The sequence below is a fragment of the Felis catus genome, chromosome E3 (assembly GCF_018350175.1).
Source record: "Felis catus isolate Fca126 chromosome E3, F.catus_Fca126_mat1.0, whole genome shotgun sequence".
In the NCBI taxonomy this organism is placed as follows: Eukaryota; Metazoa; Chordata; class Mammalia; order Carnivora; family Felidae; genus Felis; species Felis catus.
Window position 1 is genome coordinate 8,283,082 of NC_058383.1, and position 22,265 is coordinate 8,305,346.

Genomic DNA, 22,265 nt, shown 5'->3' on the forward strand with positions numbered 1-22,265 from the left:
AGACAAACACGAGGCCCAGAGGACCATGCCAGGTGCCCAGTGAGTCGGCAGCTGGTGTGCAGAGAGCGCCAGGGGGATTCCTCCGCCAGACCGCCAGGCCTGGTCTTACTTTGAGGAACCCCCTGCTTCAGGGTTCTAAGATCTTGTGTTTCATCGTTCAGTTGTTTGTGTGGAACTGATGGAGAACCTGAGAGCAGGCGCTAGGGTGCAAAAAATCATGGCCCCTCTCTCACAGAAGTTGCGTGTGTGTATGTCGGGGGGGCACCCCTCGATGAGGGACCATCAAAGACTCATAGCAGTGGTGTCCCTGATATGAGACCTGGTCCTGGGGTTTCCCTGGGGGAATGACATCGGAGCAGAGATCTCGGGGATGAGGGCATTTCCTAGGGACTCGTGCGGGGGAGGGGAGGGGGGGAGGAAATAACCTGGGGGGGGGGGGTGCACCTTCTCTAGCTAGCTCCACAGCGAGGGGTTGAGTGCCGAGACTTCCCTGTGAGAGGAAGGCAGAGGGACAAGCCAGGCCTCTCCTCTCTGTGCCTCAGCTTCTCTTCCTGGGAAATGAGGATATAACCCCTTTGGGGTGGAAACCAGACCCCTGGCTGTGAGCCCCGGGGTGGGGGGGGCAGCTGCTGGAGGGGGCGGGCTAGGCCCGGGGCCTGCCGGACAGATTTGGAACACCTAGCCCCAGGGACTCCGGGTAGGGGGCTGGGGGTTCAGTTTTCCGTGGCCTGGCTTCTCCCTGGCCCCTCGGAGCTCTTTGATGGCCTTAGAGCCAACCTTTTCCAGATGTGCTGAGCGGAGGGGTTTGCCGGAACTCTCCGGGGCTTCATCGGCCTCCTTCGTTCCCCTCCACCAGACAGACGGCCCCCTGCCAGCCGGCCTCCCCCCTCTGGCTGGGTTGCCTGCTGCCTGCTAGGCCTTGGGAAGTCCCGGACTTAGTACTCTCTTAAAACACGGCCTTTCTTCCCCGCCTCTCCTCCTCAGCCAGCCTGTGTGGATGGAGAAGCTCGGGGAGGCCGACCCCCGCAGCGTGGGGCTCGTCTGGGCTGCGTCCCCCTCCCCCGCCACGACTCCCCAGGGGACCGTGGGCCTGGGCTGTCGTGGGAGGGGAGGCCTGGGCGGAAGACACTGCCCGCTGGGCCCGCTGTCCCTTGCGTCTGGCACTTAAGAATGACTAGCTTGGATGTGGAGGAGGCCAGAGGCTGGAAACCCCCTCCTCCCGCCTCGGAACTGCGGTGGGACAGCCCCTTCCCTCCCACCGGCCCCGCTGCTATTAATCAAGAGATTAATAATCTCCTGCCTCCCTTTCTGAAACCCCCACTCCCATTTCCTGTTGAGTCTCCAGCCTGTCTCGGTACCTCCCAGTCTGGTCCTCCCCGTGGTGGTCCCTGGTAAGGAAGTGGGGCCAGGAGCCTGCAGCCGAAGTGCCCAGTTGGGGGGGGGGCAGCGGCGCCCCCACGTGAGGTCTCGGGGCTGGCGATGCCCAGATGATAGCCCTGTGCTGGCACACACTGAGGGACCTCCTGATGCTTTGGGGACCCCACCCACCTTTGGAGGCCAAAGAGCCATGGCCTCCACTTACACACCTCCAGTGACGGGCACCTCACCCCTCCTGGGATCCTGTTCTTCAAGTGCCCTTTCACATGATCTTGTGCACCCAGGGCCACCTTCGGGAAACACGGGATACATCTGCCCCCTTTGCGGAGGGTAGTCATTGAGGAGCTCGTGACTTCAGCCCTCTGTACTTGCTGAGAGGCTCTTGGGGGACCCTTCTCCATCTGCTCACAGTGGGGGCAGCTTCCTGCCTGGCTGTCCACATAAGAACATGCGGCCACAGGTGGGGTGTCTCTAGGCAGATCTGACCACCACACTCCTCGGTGCCACGGTCCCTGGGTGGCCTCCCCATAGCTGGGAGGGGTGGTCTCCTAGCCGGTGCACAAGGCTGTCTGTTGAGGGCCAGGAAAACCACATCAAGTCTTCTGATTATTTTTTAATCTATAAAATAAGAGTGAAATTCAGCTCTACTGATTTTTAATATATGCCAAGACAGCATGTAATACACGTGTATAGACATGTATGAATTAACATGGATAGATATATTAATTTTTTTTTAATGCTTATTTTTGAGAGAGGGAGAGAGAGAGAGAGAGAGAGTGAGCAGGGGAGGGACAGAGAGAGAGAGAGAGAGAGAGACAGACAGACAGACTCAAGCAGGCTCCAGGCTCTGAGCTGTCAGCACAGAGCCCGATGCAGGGCTCGAACCCACAAACTGTGAGATCATGACCTGAGCCGAAGTCGGACACTTAACGGACCGAGTTGCCTGGGTGCCCCAGTTAATATGTGTGTATGGCGGGCTCGAACATATTTTGCTGGTCAGGAGATGCTCTGGAAGGCCTAGCCAACATCAGCCACTGCGGTCTCCACGCGCCCAGGCCAGACTCCTTGCCGGCTTTGGGGGCTTTCACAGCCGCCCTGCCTGCTCCCCAAATGCACCAGATCTCATCCCAAACCACCTCCTGTCTCTCCTGGTGCTGGCTGCCTCCTCGCCTTCTCAGCTCAGCGGAACTTCCCCAAGCGTTCTACAACGTAGGGAGACTTTTCGGGCCCTCCCGGTGGAAGTGGCCCTGCCCTGCCCGCCCCACCCCTGCCGGCCGTCAGTTTCCAGCGATGTCCCCCACCCGACACCCTGAGCAGCTCTGCGGAGCTGTGGTGTCGTGGCTGGCATTGCAGTTGCCATCTGGTATGCCATCCGTGGTTTCTTTCATTCCACCCATTTTTATTGAGCGCACAGGACGTGCCCTACCCTGAGCGAGGCCTGGGGCACAGCCAGCGGCTTCAGTAGAGGGGACAGGCATCAGATGAATGCACGGGTGGTGGCAAGTGTTTGGAAGACAAGTCAGAGTTCTATGACAGTATAAACCGAGGGGACCCAGCCTGCGGTGGGGTGGTTGTGACTGAGAGCAGGCTGGTCAAGGAGGCCCTCCCAGAGGAGGCGTCACGTTTTCCCAGCCTGGGGGGCCATGCCGGACTTCGTGGGTGTCTCGGGCAGAGGGAACAGTAGGTGACAAGCTCTGGCACGGCGAGGAGCTCTGGGGGTTCATCAGCTCAAAGGCCGATGCTGCTGGGGGTCCCCAGAGGGGTCAGAGATCGGTGAGCGGGGAAGCCGCCAAGGTGGATAGCGGCCAGATCTGGGAAGTCCACGTGGTCATCCGAAGGATTTGGGTTGTGTCCTAAGATTAAAGAGAAGCCGGGCAGGTTTATGGAGGAAGTTTGTGCTTTGAAAACTGGAGCTTGTACGGAGTCTGGAGGAGGGGGGGTGGGTGTGGGAGCTGGGCGCCCATTAGGGGTCATGGCCGCCTGCTGGGAGGGTGGTGATGGAGGCTGGACTGGGGTGGGTGGGGGGCAAGCGGTGGGCAGGTAGGACCTACCTGGTGGAGGTTGAGCTCTCAGGGCTCTGTCATGGGAGGAGCACAGAGGGGGAGAGTCAAAGTCCTTGTGGATATTTGAGTAACGACCCCCAGGGGAGTGTGTATTCTGGAGTTTGCTGGTGAGGGAAGCCCCAGGATCCGCCCATCAGACGGAGCAAATCCGAAGAGGTCAGAAGTCCCTAAATTTGGGTCATCTTGGAAAAAACAACAACCCAGAACTGGTGAGGTGGGAGACACCCCATGGAGACTCTAAATTGCGTTTGGAGAATTTCAAGGTAAGAAGGGACCTTTGAATCTGTGGCATCCCAGCTCAGACTTCACACAGGGCTCAGAGAGGCGGGGGCTCACTCAAAGCTCCCAGAGGGGCAGAGATGCATTGGAGTGAACTAGAAACAAAACAGCCAGAAAGCCCCATGTTTATCTTGCCTGGCCGCATGTTTGATCCCCTCGGGCCGAGGCAGCCTGGGCTGTCCTTGCGGGGGCCACCCTGTGCACATCTGCCGCGTCTCCCTCCCTGTATCGGGATCTCGGCTGGGCCATCTGACCTCTTGGATGCATTGGGGTGGGAGGCGGAGGGGGCAGCCAATGAAAAGACGGGCCCTGGAGGGTATACAGTCTAGCGTGGGGAGCGGGCTCATCCACATCCTGATGGCGCAGGCTGACTGGGGGCTCCACACAAGCTCGGGCGGGGACTGTGTCCTCATCCACAAAACGGGACAGTGATACAGGACCAGTGGGCCAAGCATCCGGTGTTCAGCAGATACAACTCCCTTCCATCCCTCTTTCTTTTCTGAGCCGGTTTTGGCACCAGTCAAGTGGGCGTGTATGGAGAGCACTTTCTGTGGACCAGTGGGCGACTTCTCCTCCCTCAGCCCGTGCCCATAGCTGTGTGGCCTTGGATGCCTGTTGGCCAGCAGGCGCCAGGAGGACCGTCACGTCACGGGAGCCAGACCCCCGGGCAGTCGGTGGGTCCAAAGTGTTGCCCACTTACTACGTGCCAGGCACAGACAAGGGCCTTGCCCTCCTGGAGCCTGTGGTGTGGCAGAGACACAGGCATCAGTTATGAGTCAGGAATGCAGTTTGTAACCTGGGGGAAATGCTATGAAGGCAGGGCACAGGGACACAGGGCACAGGCGGGAACGCTGATGTGGTCAGAGGCCTCAGGAGGGCTTCCTGGAGGAGAGGGCCTTTGAGATGGGGGTGGAGGGGACTGGGCCTTAACTAGGTAACACAGAGAGAAAGAGAGAGAGAGAGCACGCACGAGCGAGCACCCCTTAAGTGATTTGGAAGGCCAGTATGGCTGGAAAGCAGGAACGAGGGACTTAAGGGTCAGGGGCCTGGTGGATGCCAGGCCAGAGCACGCAGGGCTCGTGGACCATGGTGTGGACTTCGTTCTCCCCTCCAGTGGACACCGCAGCACTACAGAGTCAACAGGCTGGAGGGCCATCTCCACCTGGGGGAGAATCGGGCCCCAGAGGCCAATCTGTTTTCTCTTCATCCCGCATCCATCCGGGAGTCGTTAAAGCCCTGGCGGTGGGGGTCGCTCCCGGGTCCACGTGGCCCCCGCCCAGGACCTCATCCTTGGGTCGTCACATCGCCTCCAAGGAACAGGTCTGCCACCACCACCTGGATGGTGGGGTGAGCCCCGTGCGGGGGTGCAGCCTCTTCTGGGGAGCCCTAGGCTAGCCGGGTTCTCTCCAGGAGCTCAGGGGTCCCCGAGTGAGACCGACCTCAAGAGGTTCAGCGAAGTCTGTAAACGCTGAGATTATTGCTGTTTGTCTGATTGTGGGGGCGGCCTGGGGGCTGATCTGATTTGAAAGGGATTGCTCCCTGGGGTGAGGGATGGGAGCGGGGCGGGAGGTGTCTCTGCCCCTTGGGAACAGTCTTCAAACAGCTGCAGAAGGTATAGTTGCCCCCTTACCTCACAGAGGCACTCAACACGGTGTGAGTTTGTGTCTGTGTGTACTTCTGTTGATGGACCGGTTTTTGACAAAGAGCCACTATGTCTGTTTTAAGGTGTGACAGGTGACGTTCTGATGCACGTGCACATTGTGAAATGATTACCGCAGTCAAACTAATGAGCACATGCACCACGGCCCCCAGTTACCATTTGTGTGTGTGTGGTGAAAACGTTGGGTGTCTACTCTCCTAGCGAACTTCCGTTCTATGATACGTCATGATTATTTAGCTTATTTCTTTTTAAGGCTTATTTATTTTTGAGAGAGAGAAGGAGCGCACACAAGGGGCAGAGAGAGTGAGAGAGAGAGAGAGAGAGAGAGAGAATCCCAAGCAGGCTCCGAGCTGTCAGCGCAGAGCCCGATGTGGGGCTCGAACGCGCGAACCGTGAGATCATGACCTGAGCCGAAATTAAGAGTCGAGCGCTTAACCGACTGAGCCATCCAGGCGCCCCTATGGTACATTATGACAGTTGTCACATTGTTGATTAGGTTTCTAAGACTTATTTGTCGTATAACCAAAAGTTTGCACCCTTTTATCAATCTCTTCCTCTTTCCCCCACCTCCTAGCCTCTGCTAACCACCATTCTATTCTGTGTTACTATGAATTCCACCCTCTTTAAAAAAATTTTTTTAACTTTTATTAAACCATTTTTTGTCATGCTTATTTATTTTTGAGAGACAGCGAGAGGGACAGAGGGTGAGCGGGGAGGGGCAGAGAGAGACACAGAATCCGAAGCAGGCTCCTGGCTCTGAGCTGTCAGCATAGAGCCTGACACGGGGCTCCAACCCATGAGCCGTGGGATCGTGCCCTGAACTGAAGCCCCACGCTTAACAACTGAGCCCCCCAGCCGCCCTTGAATTCCACTCTTTTGATGATGCTGTTCCGTATACGAGATCATTCATTTTTGTCTTTCTGTGTCTGGCTTTTTTCACTTAGCATAATGTCCTCCAGGCTCATCCAAGTTGTCACATATGGCATTTCCTCCTTTTTTTGTGGCTGAATAATATTCTATCGTGCGTGCGTGTGTGTGTGTGTGTGTGTGTGTGTGTGTGTGTCTAATTTCTTTATCCATTCATCTGTTGATGGACACTCCAGTTGTTTCTACGTCCTGGTTATTGTGACTAATGCTGCAGTGGACAATGGGGATGCAGATATCTCTTTGAGATACTGATTTGATTTCCTTTGGATAAATACCCAGAAGGGGGATTGCTGGGTCACATGATAATTCTATTTTTAATAATCTGAGGGACCTCCAAATGCTTTTCCACAGTGGCTGCACCAATTTACATTCCCACCGACAGTGCACGAGAGGTCCCTCTTCCCCACATCCTTATCAACACTTAGTATCTTGTCTTTTTCTTTTTTTTAGGAGAGAGAAAGAGGGAGAGAGCGAGAGGGGGAGAGGGACAGAGGGAGAGATAGAGAATCTTTTTTTAAAGTTTATTTATTTTGAGAGAGGGAGAGAGCAAGAGAGCGTGCAAGTTGGGACACTTATTTAATAGACAGTCCTTGAGTTTGGGAAGTCCAAGATCAAGGTTATGGAGCAGAGAAGATCAGCATTGGACTGGTAGGCTGAGTAAAGAAAATCTGCCCTCCCCCATGGGGGTGAGCGTCATCCAATCCGTTGAAGGCCTGGACAGAACACAAAGACAGAAGAAGGGCCCATTTACTCTCTTCTGGAGACATCCATCCACTCGCACTCTTGGACATCAGCACTCCTGGTCCTTGGGTCTCGGGACTCGAACTAGGACTTACACCCTCGGCCCCCTGGGCCTCCCTGGGAGCCACGCCACAGGCTTTGCTGGGCCTCCAGCTTGCAGATGGCAGATTATGGGACCGCTCAGCCTCCATCGTTGCGTGAGCCAACTCCTATAAATAAATCTCTTTCTGTATGTCTCCGTGTAGGCCAGTGGTTCAGCTGCTCTGGAGAGCCTAATACAGCTACTGTTTTCAATTATACTAATGGTCGTGAAGCTATTCCTGGGTATCAGTTGCCCCTCCCGTCTGTGAAGCCCTCCCAAATACAGCCTCATCTGCTTCATCTTCTATAGTCACATCAATAAGTAACTGATAGGGGCGCCTGGGTAGCTCAGTCGGTTAGGCGTCCGACTTCAGATCAGGTCGTGATCTCATGGTTGATGAGTTCGAGCCCTGCATCGGGCTCTGGGCTGACAGCTCAGAGCCTGGAGCCTGCTACGGATTCTGCGTCTCCCTCTCTCTCTGCCCCTTCCTCCCCCCCCTCAAAAATAGATAAAGAAAAAAAAAAGAAAAAAAGAAAAATAAAATAAATAACTGATAAGAGGAAATGCAAATCAAGGCCACAATGAGATTATCACCTCACACCTGTTAAGATGGCTACTATCAGTAAGACAAAAGATATAGGGGGGCGCCTGGGTGACTCAGTCAGTTAAGCGTCTGACTCTTGATTCCGCTCAGGTCGTGATCCCAGGGTCATGGGATCGAGCTCTGCGTTGGGCTCCACACGGGGCATGGAGTCTGCTTAAGATTCTCTCTCTCCCTCTGCCCCTCTCCCCTGCTTGCTCTCTCTCTCTCTCTCAAATAAATAAATAAATAGTATTAAGCTAAACACTAGATTTATGTATTTTACTGCATGTAAATTGTACTTTAATAAAAACATTCCATTCCAATGCGAGGCATGAACTCCCTGCTTCGCTTCGAAGCACTTAGCGCTGCCGTGCTTATACGTTATATAACGTATAACGTCATCGCGTCTGTGCTGATGTGGCAGAGAGGACCCGTGCTTGCATTCCCATCGTCTGGCACATGGCAGGCTCTTGGCATGTACCTGCTGAGTTCACGGATGAGTGTCGGGTTCAAACCAGTCTCTGTGCAAGTTGCCGTGGGGGGGCTCAGGTGGGAGCCTGTGGACGCTGGCCAGGAGCGGGGGTGCTTCACAGAGGAGGACAGGACATTTGAGTCATGCCCTGAAGGCTCTTGGGAATTTATCTCAGGCAGAGTAAAGGAGGAAGGGCAGGTAGACAGAGGGGCCTGCATGTGCAAAGGCCCAGAGGCAGGAAGAGTGGGTTGTGCAGTGGTGGTAGGAGCCCTGGCTGATGGTGGCAGGCAGGAGGAAGGGAGCATAGAAGGTAGGAGCGTCTTCTTTACTGACCTAAAGAGCTTAGTCTGTGGGAGCCATGGGAGGTTTTGAGAGAGGGCAGTCACGAAATTGGATCTGCGTTTTAAAAAGATCACTGGGTTTGCAGAGTGGACCTCAGTGGAAGGGCTGGGGGGGGGGGGGGGGCTAGCCCAGCCTGTGCCCAGGCTGCGAACACTGCCTGCTGCCTAGGGCGGTCAGGTGAGACCTGAGGGCTGGTGAAGCAGCGCCACCTACTGGTGCTCCTGGACTTCACAGGCCGTCTGGTTCCTTCTGGTCCCGGAGTGGGACAGGCCAGCCCATGGCCCACAGAACGGAGGGCAGAAAGACACCCTCTCTGGAGCGTGAGCGTTCCCTCTAGTTCAGAGCCCGAGATCAGGATCTTGTGCAGGGAGGAAAAATGCTCCCTCGAACGAACACAAATTGTAGTTTCTGCCACCTTGTAGCAGCGTGACCTTGAGAAAGTTACTTAACTTCTCTGTGCCTCGGTTTCCTCATCTGTAAATTAGGATTAGTAACAGTATCCACCCGTTGAGATTGTTATGAGCTGGCGAATGTAAAACACTCGGAACAGTGACTGGAGCGTGGCGAACACTCAAAGCTCTTACGAGATTTATTCTTGTGTTATCATCGTGGTCATTCGAGGCGTGGACTGAGGGATGCTTGGTGCATTTGGATGGCTCACAGGCTGGAGGGTGGAATGATATTCCATTGTGTGTATACACACCGCAGGGCAAGGGCCAGCACTCGTGGCTAAGCAGGCCGACCCCCTGACCGCAGTGGGGACGGCCGAAGGGCGGGGGCCAGGAGGAACGAGGTCAGATCTGCATTTTGCAAAGCCAGCATCTATGCACCCCTCCTGCTCTGGGCACCTTGCATACGCACCCTCCCAGAAAGCCTCACGCCCCTCATCCTGGTCTCCATGGAGTCCTCATGAGTAACGTGTGCAACTCCATATCAAGAGTTGAGGCAGAGCCCGAAGCCCGGGTCTTGTGTCCCCGCCGCCCAGGGCTCCATCTACCCCATGGTGCCGAGGTTATAGGAGGCACCCCGTTCGTGGCATCCGCTGCGCTTGGCTGGATGCGAGCAGCAAGTAACTCGACCCTTTTCCTGCCTTGCACGTCTGCCCCGGGGAGTGCGGGGGTGGGGGGGGGTGGGTTCCATAGCTTTGCTGGTCCCCCTCAGCAGGAGCACCAGTCTCGTTCCAGGAATTGATTTAAAAACTGTCATCTTTTATCTAAATTAAAGCTTCCTCCCTCTCCTGGCTGGGCCTCGCTTCAAGCTGGGAGATCTGCAGCAGGAAGGCCGTGTGAGTGTTGAGCGTGTCGTGCATGTGAGCATGTGTGAGTGCGAAAGCACGTGAGAGGGTGTGTGCACGTAAGTGTGTGTGTTTATTACAACCTACAGAACCTACAGACCCCCTGCCCCCCCCACCACCCCCACCGCCCTGTGGCAGTGTTTCCGGGAGGCAGTTGTGAGTCCAAAGGTCTGGGTCTGCTGTCCTGGTCCCAGCATGCAGACTCCCGGCCCCTCATTCGAAGTTTCCTGCCCCTGGCTTCTCACAGCCTCACCGCCCCCCTTCCACCTCCAGCGGGGAAGCTGGTTTGCCAGAACGTTCATGAAACATGAGCGAGAAGAATTTTTTTTTTTTTAAGAGAAATTAGTGTAACAGGGTTGTTCAGATTTAGTGCAGGATTTCTGAAATTTGAGACGCGACTCGTGTGTTTTCCTGTCAACAGGGCATCTCGAAACGTCACGCCTGCTGCTACCAATTAATTCATAATTTTCCCATTCACCGATTAAGTTGCTTGGTGTCAGCAGATCCGGATTCTGTGAACTCACGTAGCTCTGTTTTCAAGAGGAAGTTGTGCGAATGAGATCGAGCAGCAAAGTTATAATGATGCATGGAAATCGAATAGTAAAGCCAAATTTATCCCCTTGTGAAATTGGGTCCTATGTTGTGTGTGTGTCTGTGTGTGTGGCAACATTATGTTAGTTTCAGACGTATAGTGTTTGACTTGATATTTGAATATGTTGCCAAATGATCACCACGATAATTCTAGCTAACATCTGTCACCACACACAGTTACAAAAATTATTTTTCTAGTCCTTTTTTTAAGTTTGTTCATTCGTTTTGAGAGAGAGAGAGTGGACACACCGGAGAGAGGCAGGGCAGGGCGGAGAGCGAGAAGGAGAGAGAATCCCAAGCGGGCTCCACACCGTCAGTGCAGAGCCCGACGTGGGGCTCGATGCCACAAACTGTGAGATCGTGACCTGAGCTGAAATCAAGAGTCAGATGCTTAACTGACCGAACCACCCACATGCCCCTCCACCCCAAGATGGATGGGAACTTGAAGATCTACTCTGTTAGCGACTTTCCCATATTCTACTCAGTGTTATTAACTATAGTCACCCTGCTGTACATTACATCCCAAGACTTGTTAATTTTATGACTGGAAGTTTCTACCTTTTGACCCCCTCCATCCATTTCGCTCCCCCTTCCTCTGCCCCAACTCGGGCAATCGTGTCTGTACTCTGTACGTATGACCTTGTTTTTTTTCTTTTTCTTATATTCCACCTATAAGTGAAATCATACAGTATTTGTCTTTCTCTGATGCATTTCACTTAGCATAACGCCCGCAAGGTTCATCCCTGTTGCCGCAAATGGCAAGATTTCCTTCCTTTTTATAGCTGATATTTCATTTGTACATATATGCACCACATTTTATTAGCTGTTCCTCTATCGATGGACGCTTAGGCTGTTGCCCTGTGTTGGCTGTTGTACCTCATGCTGCAGTGGACATGTGGTGCAGGTAGCGTCTCGAATTCATTTTTTTTTGTTCTCCTTGGACTAAATCCCCAGAAGTGGAATTGCTGGATCACATGGGAGTTGTATTTTTAATTTTTAGAGGAGCTGTCAGCTGCCACACCAATTTCCACGGCGGCTGCACCAATTTACATCCCCACATGAGGGGGGATGCATGAGGGCTCCCCCTTCTCCACATCCTCGCGAACACTTGTTGTTTCTTGTCTTTTTTACTATTGTTATTATTTAAGTTTATTTATTTATTTTGAGAGGGAGAGAGGGAGAGAGAAAGAATCCCAAGCAGGCTTTGCACTGTCAGCGCAGAGCCTGACGCGGGGCTCGAGCCCACAAACCGTGAGATCATGACCTGAGCCGAAACCAAGAGTCGGCCGCCTAAGCGACTGAGCCACCCAGGCGCCCGTTTCTTGTCTTTTTGAAGACAGCCATTCTCACCTCTGTGCGCGCTCGAGGTGATAGCTCGTTGTGGTCTGGTGGTCTCTTTTATGTCTCAGAGTTTTGCAAAATAGTATCAAGCTTACTTGCAAGAAAAAGTTCACGACTGCAGGAGTGTGAAATTTTACTGTGGGACCCACCGCACTTTGTGGGAGTTTTCTAGGGCTGCGAGGGTCCCACCATCGGGATTGCGAGTTTTCGTTGACGTGTCTCTATCATCCGCTAGGCTGTGATTTTCTCGAGGATGGGACTCAGTTTTATCAGTCGGTGACCGCAGGATTCCGTGTAGTTGGCGCTCACATGTATTCATACGTATTCATTGGATGAACCAACCGAAGAAATGATTGGGAAAGAGTGTTGGAATTCAGTAACTTCGGGGTGGTTAGAAGTCATGCACGTTCTGATATTTTTCTTTCCCTTATTCATGATCTTGGTCTGTGTCTTAGCTCGGGCCGCCGCAGTGAAGTATCACGGGCTGGGTGGTTTCAACAACAGAAATGTGTTTTCTCAGATGGCCACCTTCTCACTGTGTCCTCACACGGCCTTTCCTGAGTGTGTGCGTGAGCACAGAGATCTCTCTCTCTCTGTCTTCCTCTTCTCATAAGGCCACCAGTTCTTTTTTTTTTTTTTTTCAACGTTTATTTATTTTTGGGACAGAGAGAGACAGAGCATGAACGGGGGAGGGGCAGAGAAAGAGGGAGACACAGAATCGGAAACAGGCTCCAGGCTTCGAGCCATCAGCCCAGAGCCTGACGTGGGGCTCGAACTCCCAGACCGCGAGATCGTGACCTGGCTGAAGTCGGACGCTTAACCGACTGCGCCACCCAAGCGCCCCAAGGCCACCAGTTCTAAGGAATTAGGGCCCCATCCTAACGACCTCATTTAACTAATTACCTCCTAAAGACCTTATATGCAAATACAGTCACATGGCAGGGTGGGCAGGGCTTCAACATATGAGTTGTGGGAACGCAGCTCAGTCCATGGCTGACATTTTCCCACCCTAGGTGGCCACGCTTGGAGACCTGCAGGAAGGCAGAGCTGGGGAGGGACTTTATAATGCACCCAGCACAGAGAGGGGTGGTCACTTCCCCGGGGCCACACAGCCAGTGGGCACAGAGCTGGGATGATGGACTCCACTACCAGGTGGCTCCCAGAGCCCTGGGGCTGGGGCTGGGGGGCAGGGGTGGACGGCGCTCACACTCTCCTGATGCTGCCCTTGTGTTAGTTACAGGACTCTGATCAGACCCACATACAAAGTGTCCTACCGCACGGTGACGGTGCTGGAATGGAGATGCTGTCCTGGCTTCACCGGGAGCAACTGTGATGAGGGTGAGTCTGCCAGGGTGCGTGTGTGTGTGTGGGGGGGGGGGGAGTCCAGGCCAAACGTCTGGGGGCGGGGCACTGGGTGCAGGGGGACCGGGCACTGGCTGGAGTTCTGCCGGTGGGCACCGAGGCGGGGTCCCTGTGTGCCCCGGTCGGGTGTGGAATGGAGGCGAATTATGAGCCCTATAGCCTGGGGGAGGGGATTCGATTTGCCTCCTCTTTCTTCTGCTCTGGTGGATGGGGGGCGGGCAGGGCTGGCCACCGGGTCTCTGAGCAGGTGCAGCTGAGAGTTCACCAGCCTTGGAGCCACGTCTGTTGTAGAATGAGGCAAACTGACCTGGTGGGCGGTGAACTGATTGTCCTGCCCTTCTGTCCCCGCTCCCGAGGGAGGGTGGGAGGAGAGGGCCCAAACTGGGGACTTCCTTCCGAGCCCCTGGACCGGGTCCCAGCCTGCCCCTGCAACCCGAGGGGGCCAGATGGCAGCACTCAGGTGGGTCAGGGAGGGATGACAGCAAATCCCCACCGCGCTCATGGCCAAGGAAGGTGGGTTCTGTCCAACCAACAGGTTTGCAGCCCACCTTGTTCCCATGCTAGCTGGTCGGTCTGGAGGCTCAGGGGCCAGTTTTGCATTTGGGAACCGTGGCTTTCTACGACGTTGACTTTCTGATAAAATTATTTTCTGTCTTTTTTTTTTATCATCCAACTTACTGATTTTTTGTTTTACATATATGCTTTTATAAGTTAGGTGATAATGAAGTTACGATAAGTTATAGTATGTTAGGAACATGCTCTCACTGTAAACTGCCTAAAATTCTTTGGGTTGTAAATAATAACGTAACAGAAATAGCAGGAGTAATAATGATGACGATGCTTCAGGGGCCCGTGGCCCAAAGCGGAGCTGCGGGAGGGGGCCGGGAGGCCAAAAGGGTCCAGTGGTACTGCCCTTCCTGACTTACAAGGCACCTGATCCTGGGAGGGGAGCTGGCCCACATTTGGGGGTGGGGCATAGAGCTGTGGTGGGTCTTTCCTTGGAGAGGAGCAGGTGGGGGCTGAGGGGTGGGGGGAGGCCAGGCTCCCCGAGGTGAAATTGGGGGTGGCTGGACCGCACGTACTTGATGTGAAAGACCACGGTTCACATCAGGTGCCTGGTTGAGTCGGAGGCTCTCAGAGCCAGGATCTGGATGTACTTCTCTTGTCAATGCCACGGCCATGGGGAGAGACACCTGGTCCCTCCCACTGAACAGAGCGGTCATGCTGCCTGGATTCTGCAAGGAACTGGGCAGGCAGGGGTTTCTAGGGACGTGATTGATTTACCCTGAAGTAACTAACTGAGTTTTCAGTGACCAATAAAACGAGCAACATTGGACTCATACAGAGAAGGGCCCCTCTCTCTGCTCATCTTTAGAGGCCTTTGCTCAGCATTGGGAATGCTTCGGGCCCTTCTCTAAACTCCCAGAGCCCCCGATGCCCCCTGGCCCCCGTCGTTGCCTTAGCTGACTGTAACCGTGTGTTTTCATGTCTGCCTCCCCCACCTGCCACTCGCCACCCTGCAGACTGTGTGTTTCTTCTAAGGGTAACTGAGCCCGAATAGGGCTCCTTCCTCCCTCTCCTGGAAACCACTGCACTGCCTAAGCATGTACGTTTTTCATCTCTTTTTGTGTTCTCCTTATTAAAGGGATGAACTAGTAAACGAAGCGTAAGCCTCAGAATGTCTGAGTTCGCAATCTCACGCAGATCGCACACGAGCATGTGTGTGACAGAACTCATTAAGGTAACCAGCAGAACAGCGAAAGGGATTCAAAAGGGGATTCGAGAAACTGATATAGATGCGACGGGGGAGGGGGCCCAGACCACCCTTAGGTCTGATAATCCACTGGGAGAACTCACAGAGCCGAAGACCTCCTGCCTTCACAGCTTGTGGTTTATTACAGCGCAAGGCACAGATTCAGATCCTCAAACAGAGGACACCCATGGGACAGGGACCAGGAGGGGTCACACCCAGAGCTGCCGGGTGAGGTGCAGACAGCCGTTAAGTTCTCCCAGCACATGTAAAACAAGTTGACCAAAGTGTGGTGACCAGACGCTGGGAGAGACCCAACCCCGTACTTGCCCTATAGGAGCAATGGTTCAACATTTGCTAATTCAGAACCATGGTGACTTTAGAGAACACAGCTAAGGAGAATTAGACATGTCTAAGTGTCTGTAACTATAATAGGTATATATCTAGAAATGTTTTTTCCTTATTACAAAAGCAAGCGCACGTTCAGTGTAGACAAGATAAAAATACCCAGAATCACGCCTCTCAAGGTAACCTTGAACCTCACTTTGGTGAAAAGCCTTCAGACCTTTTTTCCTGTGCTTTCATGTCAGTTGGACGCTTTCGATAACTTTCTTTTTCACATAAGTTACCATGAATGTTTATCCGTGTCGATAGATAGCTTTCTGTGGCAATATTATTAGTGGCTGTAAGATTTGGGTATATACTTTATTAACTGAACCCCTACTACAAGATATTGAAGTTGCTCCCAAGTTTTAAATTATTGCTAACATTACTGTAAACATCTTTTTTTTTCTGAGATAAAATTTACATACTCTGAAAAGCACCACTCTTTTTTTTTTTTTAAGTTTTATTTTTATTTATTTTAAGTGAGAAAGAGAGAGAATGAGCATGAGCGGGTGGGGACAGAGAGAGGGAGAGAGAATCCCAAGCAGGCTCCACGCTGTCAGTGCAGAGCCCGACGTGGGCCTCGATCTCACAAACCGTGAGATCATGACCTGAGCCAAAGTTGGATTCATAACCAACTGAGCCACCCAGGCGCCCCTGAAATGCACCACTCTTTAAGTGTATGCTTTGATGAGTTTGATACATGCACACATTCCATCACCTCCTGGAAAGTTCCCACCCCTTAGCAGCCACTGTGCTGATTTCTGTCACCATAGATCAGTTATTCAAGTACGTATTCTTGAACTTCATATACATGGAAGCATATAATATATTCTCTTGTGTGTGGTTTCTTTCAATTATTATAATGTTTTTTGAGATTTATTCATATTGTGATATGTGTATCAGTTAATTCATTTTTATTGCTGGGTATTATCCTACTGTATAAATAACCACAATTTTATTTATGTATTGTCCTGTGGATAGATCTTTGGGTTGTTTCTAGTTTTTGGCTTTAAGAATAACACTTCTGGGGCGCCTGGGTGGCTCAGTCGGTTAAGCGTCCGACTTCAGCTCGGGTCACGATCTCGCAGTCCGTGAGTTCGAGCCCCGCGTCGGGCTCTGGGCTGATGGCTCAGAGCCTGGAGCCTGTTTCCGATTCTGTGTCTCCCTCTCTCTCTGCCCCTCCCCCATTCATGCTCTGTCTCTCTCTGTCTCAAAAATAAATAAATATAAAAAAAAATTAAAAAAAAAAAGAATAACACTTATGTGAACATTCTTGTAATATCCTTCTGTGGATATATGTCTTTATTTCCCTTGGGTAAATCCCTGCAAGTGGAATTGCAAAGTGATGTTGTACATTTAGCTTTATAGGAAAGAGCCGAACTGTTTCCCACCAGTTCCGGTTGCTCCACATTGTTGCCAACATTCGGTGCTGTCAGCCTTTTTAATTTTAGCCATTCTAATGCGTCTGAAATGGTATCTTGTTGTGATTGTAGTTTGCACTTCTCTGTTGACTAATGATGTTGAGCATCTTTTTGTATGTCTATCTGACGTACTTACCATCCATTCTTATAGTTTCTTCTGTGAACTGTCTGTTCAGGACTTTTGCTCATTTTTAATTAGGTTGTTTAACTTCCTAAGAAATAGCCAAATGGTTTTCCAAAGAGGTTTTAATATTTTACAGTCCCATAAGCAAAGCATGTTCCAGTTGCTCCACATTCTTGCCAATATTTGATGTGTTAGTCTCTTTTGATTGTAGCTATTGTAGTGGGAATGAAATGGAACATAGTTGTAATTTCTTCTTTTTAAAGACTGCTTTGACCACTCTAGTTCCTTTGCATCTCCATAAAAACTTCACACAACTTACCAATATCTACAAAAAAAAGTGTTTGTTGTGATGGAGAGTAGGATTGTGATGAATTTATAGACCAATTTGGGGAGAAGGGGTACCTTAATAATGAGTCTCCTCATTCATGAACATGGTATAGCTTTTCATTTATTTAGGTCTTTAATTTTCAGCTTGTAGAGTAGAGGTATTCCTTGTTGCTTATTAAGTTTATTTCTAAGTATTTTGTATTTTTTGTGCTTTTTTAAAAAAAAAATGGGATTGCTTTAGGGGCACCTGAGTGGCTCACTTGGTGTAATGTCCAACTCTTTATTTTGGCTCAGGTCATGCATTGGGCTCCACACTGAGCATGGGGCCTACTTAAGATTCTCTCTCTTTTTCCTGTGCCCCTCTGCCTTGCTCACACTGTCTTTCTTCTAAAGAAAAATGGGATTGCTGTTTAAATTTTCATTTCGTAATTGTTTTCCTGCTAATATATAGAAATATATTTGATTTTTAATATTGACTCGGTATCTAAAAACCAGGCTAAATTCATTTATTAGTTCTATAGCTTATTTATGGATTTCTTTGGGTTTTCTGTGTAATCTATTATGTCCTTTGTGGATAAAGATATGTTTGCTTCTTCCTCTCAAATATTAATGCATTTTGTTTTATTTTTCTTGCTTTATTGGACTGGCTAGAACTTTTGGTAAGATGTTAAACAGAAGTGGTGAGAACAGATATAGTTGCCTTGTTTCTGATCACGGTGGGGTAAGTTCTCCATTTCAGTATGAAGTATGCTGTCCACAGTAGATTTTTTCATATATGCCATGTATCAGTTGAGAACAGTCACTTTTAGTCTAACTTTGTTGAGACTATTCATCAGGAAGAGGTGCTGAATCTTGTCAAATGCTTTTTCTTCATCTATACTGGGGTGATCATTTTTAAAATTCCTTTATTTTGTTAATGTGGCAAATTACATTGACTTGGAATACTAAATCGACCCTTTGTTCTTGGGAATAATGTTATTATTACTGGGATCAACCATATTTGGATGCACTATTCATTTTCATATTCCTGTATTTGATATTTCTCTGTAATTTTCTTTCCTTATAATGTCTGTCAGTGTTTTGGTTATGAGGATTATGCTGTTCTCGTAAAAAGAATTGGGACGTTTCCCCTCCTCCTGTATTTTCTAAAAGCATTTTCTTGTGAAGCTGATACTACTTTTTCCTTAAATGGTGAATAGAATTCAACATTTACATTACATGTGGACCTGTAAGTTTCTTTGTAGGGAAGGTTTTGATAACAAATTTGTTTTCTTTGATAGACATAGAGCTATCCAGGTGTTCTGTTTGTTTTTTTTTAATGTTTATTTATTTAGGGGAGAGAGGGGATGGAGGAGCAGAGAGAGAGGGAGATACAGAATCTGAAGCAGGCTCCAGGCTCTGAGCTGTCAGCACAGAGCCTGACGCGGGACTCGAACTCACGAACCGTGAGATCGTGACGTGAGCTGAAGTCAGACGCTTAACCGACTGAGCCCCCCAGACGCCCCAAACAGGTTATCTTTTTAACAGGTGAAGGGAGGAAAAAAATCTTCTGTTTATCCTAAGTTATCATTTCTAGTGATGTTTGTTTCTCCCAGAGCTCTGAGGTTCCATCTGGTATCCCTTTTCCTCAGCCCCAGGAAGTTCTTTCAGTATTTCTTGTCTTGCAGGTCTGCTTGTCGTGAATTCTCTCTACTTAAATATATTTTTTCGATACCTATTTTGCCTTAATTTATTTTTAATAATCAATGACTTAATTGACTGCCAAAATACACATAACATAAAATTTACCGTTTTAGCCATTTTAAAGAATATAATTAATTCAGTGATTGTAAGTATGTTCACAGGTTCACCATCACCACTGTCTAGTTCCAGAACTTTTTTATCCCTCCAAAGGGAAACCCTATGCCTCTTAAGCAGCCATTCGTCATTCCCCTCTTCCTTTAGCCCTTGGCAACCGCAAATCTGCCTTCTGTCTCTATTGATTTCCCTGTTCTGGATATTTCATATCAATAGAATCATGCAATATGTGGCCTTTTGAGTCTGACTTCTTGTACTTAGCATGATGCTTTGAAGCTTCATCCAAATTGTGGGCTATATCCAAATCATGAATAATATTCCATTATATGGCTAGACCACATTTTGTTTATTCATTCGTCAGTTGATGGACATTTGGGCTGTTTCCACCTTTTGGCTGTTGTGAATAAGGCTGCTGTGAACATTCATGTACAAGTTCTGTTTGAACACCTGTTTTCGATTCTTTTTGCTATATACTTAGGATTGGTATTTCTGAGTCATATGGTAATTCTGTGTTAAACTTGCTGGGAGTGGCAAAACTTTTCTCATAGTGGCTATCCCATTTTATGTTCCCATTCCGTTGTACAAGGGTTATAATTTCTTCACGTCATCTCCAATCCTTCAGTGGTTGAATAATATTTTCATTGAGTTCATAATTCTGGGTCGATGATTTTTTTCTTTCAGTGCTTTAGACAGACTGGTTATTCCATTGTCGTTTGGCATCCATTGTTTCTGGTGAGACGTCTGTTGTATTCATTTTGTTGTTTCTTTTCTGGAATGTGTCTTTTTCCCCCCTCTGGTGGTTTGTAAGATTTTTCTTTATCCTTGTCTTTTAGCAGTCTATGATGTTATCAGGTAAGATTTTCTTAATTCTGTTTGGGCTTCTTTGAGCATCTTGGATCTATAAGCCAATGAGTTGTGTGTGTGTGTGTGTGTGTGTGTGTGTGTGTGTGTGTGTGTTGTTTTAACCAAATCAGGAAAATTTTGTTCATTTTTTGAAGTATTTTTTTCTCCCATTTTCTCTTCTCCTCTGGGGATTTCTCAGATGTTAGATTTCTTGATATTGTCACTGAGATTTTGTTTTTTCCCTCTTCTTCAGTCTAGATAATTTCTTTTTTCTTTTTCTTGTTTTATTTATTTATTTTTATTTATTTATTTATTTGAGACAAAGAGAGAACACGTACAAACATCGGAGGCACAGAGGGAGAGGGAGAGGGAGAGAGAGAATCCTAAGAGAATCTTAATCCAGTGCAGGGCTCAGTTCCACAAACGTGAGATCATGACCTGAGCCAAAATCAAGGGTTGGGTGCTCAACAGACCGAGCCACCCAGGCACCCCCAGTCTAGATAGTTTCTATTGATCTGTTCTCACGTTCATTGACTCTTCTGATGTCCGCAATCTTCTGTTCAGTCCATTTCAGACACTGTCTTTTTCAGTTCTAGAATGTCCATTTCTGTGTCTGTGTGGTTTATAGTCCCCTGATAAGATTTCTCCATCCATTCACTTATTATGATCATAATTTATTTTATAAAATAGAATTTCTAGATAATAACTACTTTTGAAGTCATTTGTCTTCTATTTCCAAATCTGGGTCATTTTAGGATTTGTTTATATTGACCCTTTCCCTTGGACTTGGGTCACAACTGCCCCTGTCATTCTTTCCGCATTAATAACTTTTGCTTATATATTGGACAGTTTGAATGATATGTGGTAGTGATTCCAGTTTCCTTGAAGAATGTTGATTTTTGTTCTAGCAAGCAGTGAAATTACTTTAAATTTGTGAGGCCTCGGTTTTTACACTTCATCGGGTGGATATGTAAACCCCTTAGACCTGGAATATAGTTTTTAGTCCTCAGGTTTGGCCTTTCTGTGGTTTCAAAGGCAAGCCCGAGGTGGAGATACTCAAGCTCCAAATGTGGAGAGACACACGCGCTAAATCATCGCCCTTTTCTTGGGCAGAGGCTGATATCTCTGCTCAGCTTTTGTAACCTTCCCACTGTTGTTTTCTGCTCAGCTCCTTGGAATCTCCCCTACACACACATGCACAATTCAGGGGTCAGCCAAGGACTTCAGGGGAGTTCGTACACAGAGTTTGGGGCTCTCTGCTCTATTAGCTTGTTTCTTATTAGATTTCTTCCTTCACTTTCCACGTCCTCTGGCAGCCTTAAGCCTAAACAACTGCAGGTTTTGACTTAGGTTCCGGCCGCCCTACACCGCCTGAACTGAATCTTTCCCTCGGGGGGAAAAGCCATGTAATGTAGCAAGTTCTGTTTTCTTTTTTGCAACGGTTGACTTCCTTCAGTTTCTGCTGGACTTTTGTTGCTCTCTAGGGTTTTCAAATAATTGTTTAAAAAATTATCTAGACTTTATGATCTTTTTTTAAATGTTTATTTATTTTTGAGAGAGACAGAGCGTGAGCAGAGGAGGGGCAGAGAGAGAGAGAGAGGGAGACACAGGATCTAAGCAGGCTCCAGGCTCTGAGCCATTAGCACAGAGCCCGACTCAGGTCTCGAACCCACGGACCGTGAAATCATGACCTGAGCCGAGTCAGACGCTCAACCGACTGAGCCCCCCAGGCACCCCGAGACCCTGTAATCTTTACCTATAGTTAGTCTGATACAAGCTCCTCCACCAGAAACAGAACAGACACTTTGTGACCATCTTTGCAGTTAAATCGGCGTCAACACCTTTAATAATTTCTTTAGGATCAATCCCTGTGCAGAACTGTTGGGTATACATGAGGGGCATAGGTCAAGGCTTTGAATCATACTGCCAAATTAGCCCCTGGAAAGGTTGCTGATTACTCTGTTGCGGACAGACTTGAGAGATTCTGGGTGTGGGGGCAGAAAGTATTTTCACCATCTGTGTCTCCTTGTGGTGGCCAGCATAGTGCCTGCCCTTTAGTTGGGATTCTGGCAGGGCTGTTGACTGATTCTGCACCTGGACATGATCTGGGACATGATCAAAGGAGTCCGCATTAAGCACGGGATACAGTACCATTGCTTTACCCCCAGATTTAATTTAAAAAGTAGTTCCTTAACCTACATTCCGCCAGGAGATATCCCTCCACTTAGCTCAATTGGCTGGAAGCAGAGGTGACTTCATCACCTTTGTCAACATCATATCATCACATCATTATTTCTCACCTTTGAAATGGTACTTCACGCTTTTTGTTTTTAATGTTTATTTATTGTTGAGACAGAGAGAGACCAAGCACGAGCAGGGGAGGTTCAGAGAGGGAGGGAGACACAGAATCCGAAGCAGGCTCCAGGCTCCGAGCGGTCAGCACAGAGCCCGATGTGGGGCTCCAGCTCACGAGCTGTGAGATCATGACCTGAGCCAAAGTTG

At 49.5% G+C, this 22,265-nt stretch overlaps 1 protein-coding gene across 3 annotated transcripts in view; it reads left to right on the plus strand.

Annotated features, from left to right (window-relative positions):
* COL26A1 (collagen type XXVI alpha 1 chain) overlaps positions 1-22,265 on the plus strand; it is a 169,591-nt gene that overhangs the window by 65,084 nt on the left and 82,242 nt on the right. For 2 of the 3 annotated variants that reach the window (XM_011290370.4, XM_011290368.4), the window contains exon 3: positions 12,987-13,090. In XM_011290370.4, the coding sequence (XP_011288672.1) occupies positions 12,987-13,090 (104 nt within the window). The remainder of the gene's footprint in view (positions 1-12,986; positions 13,091-22,265) is intronic. The other variant, XM_011290369.4, reaches the window with a different exon arrangement.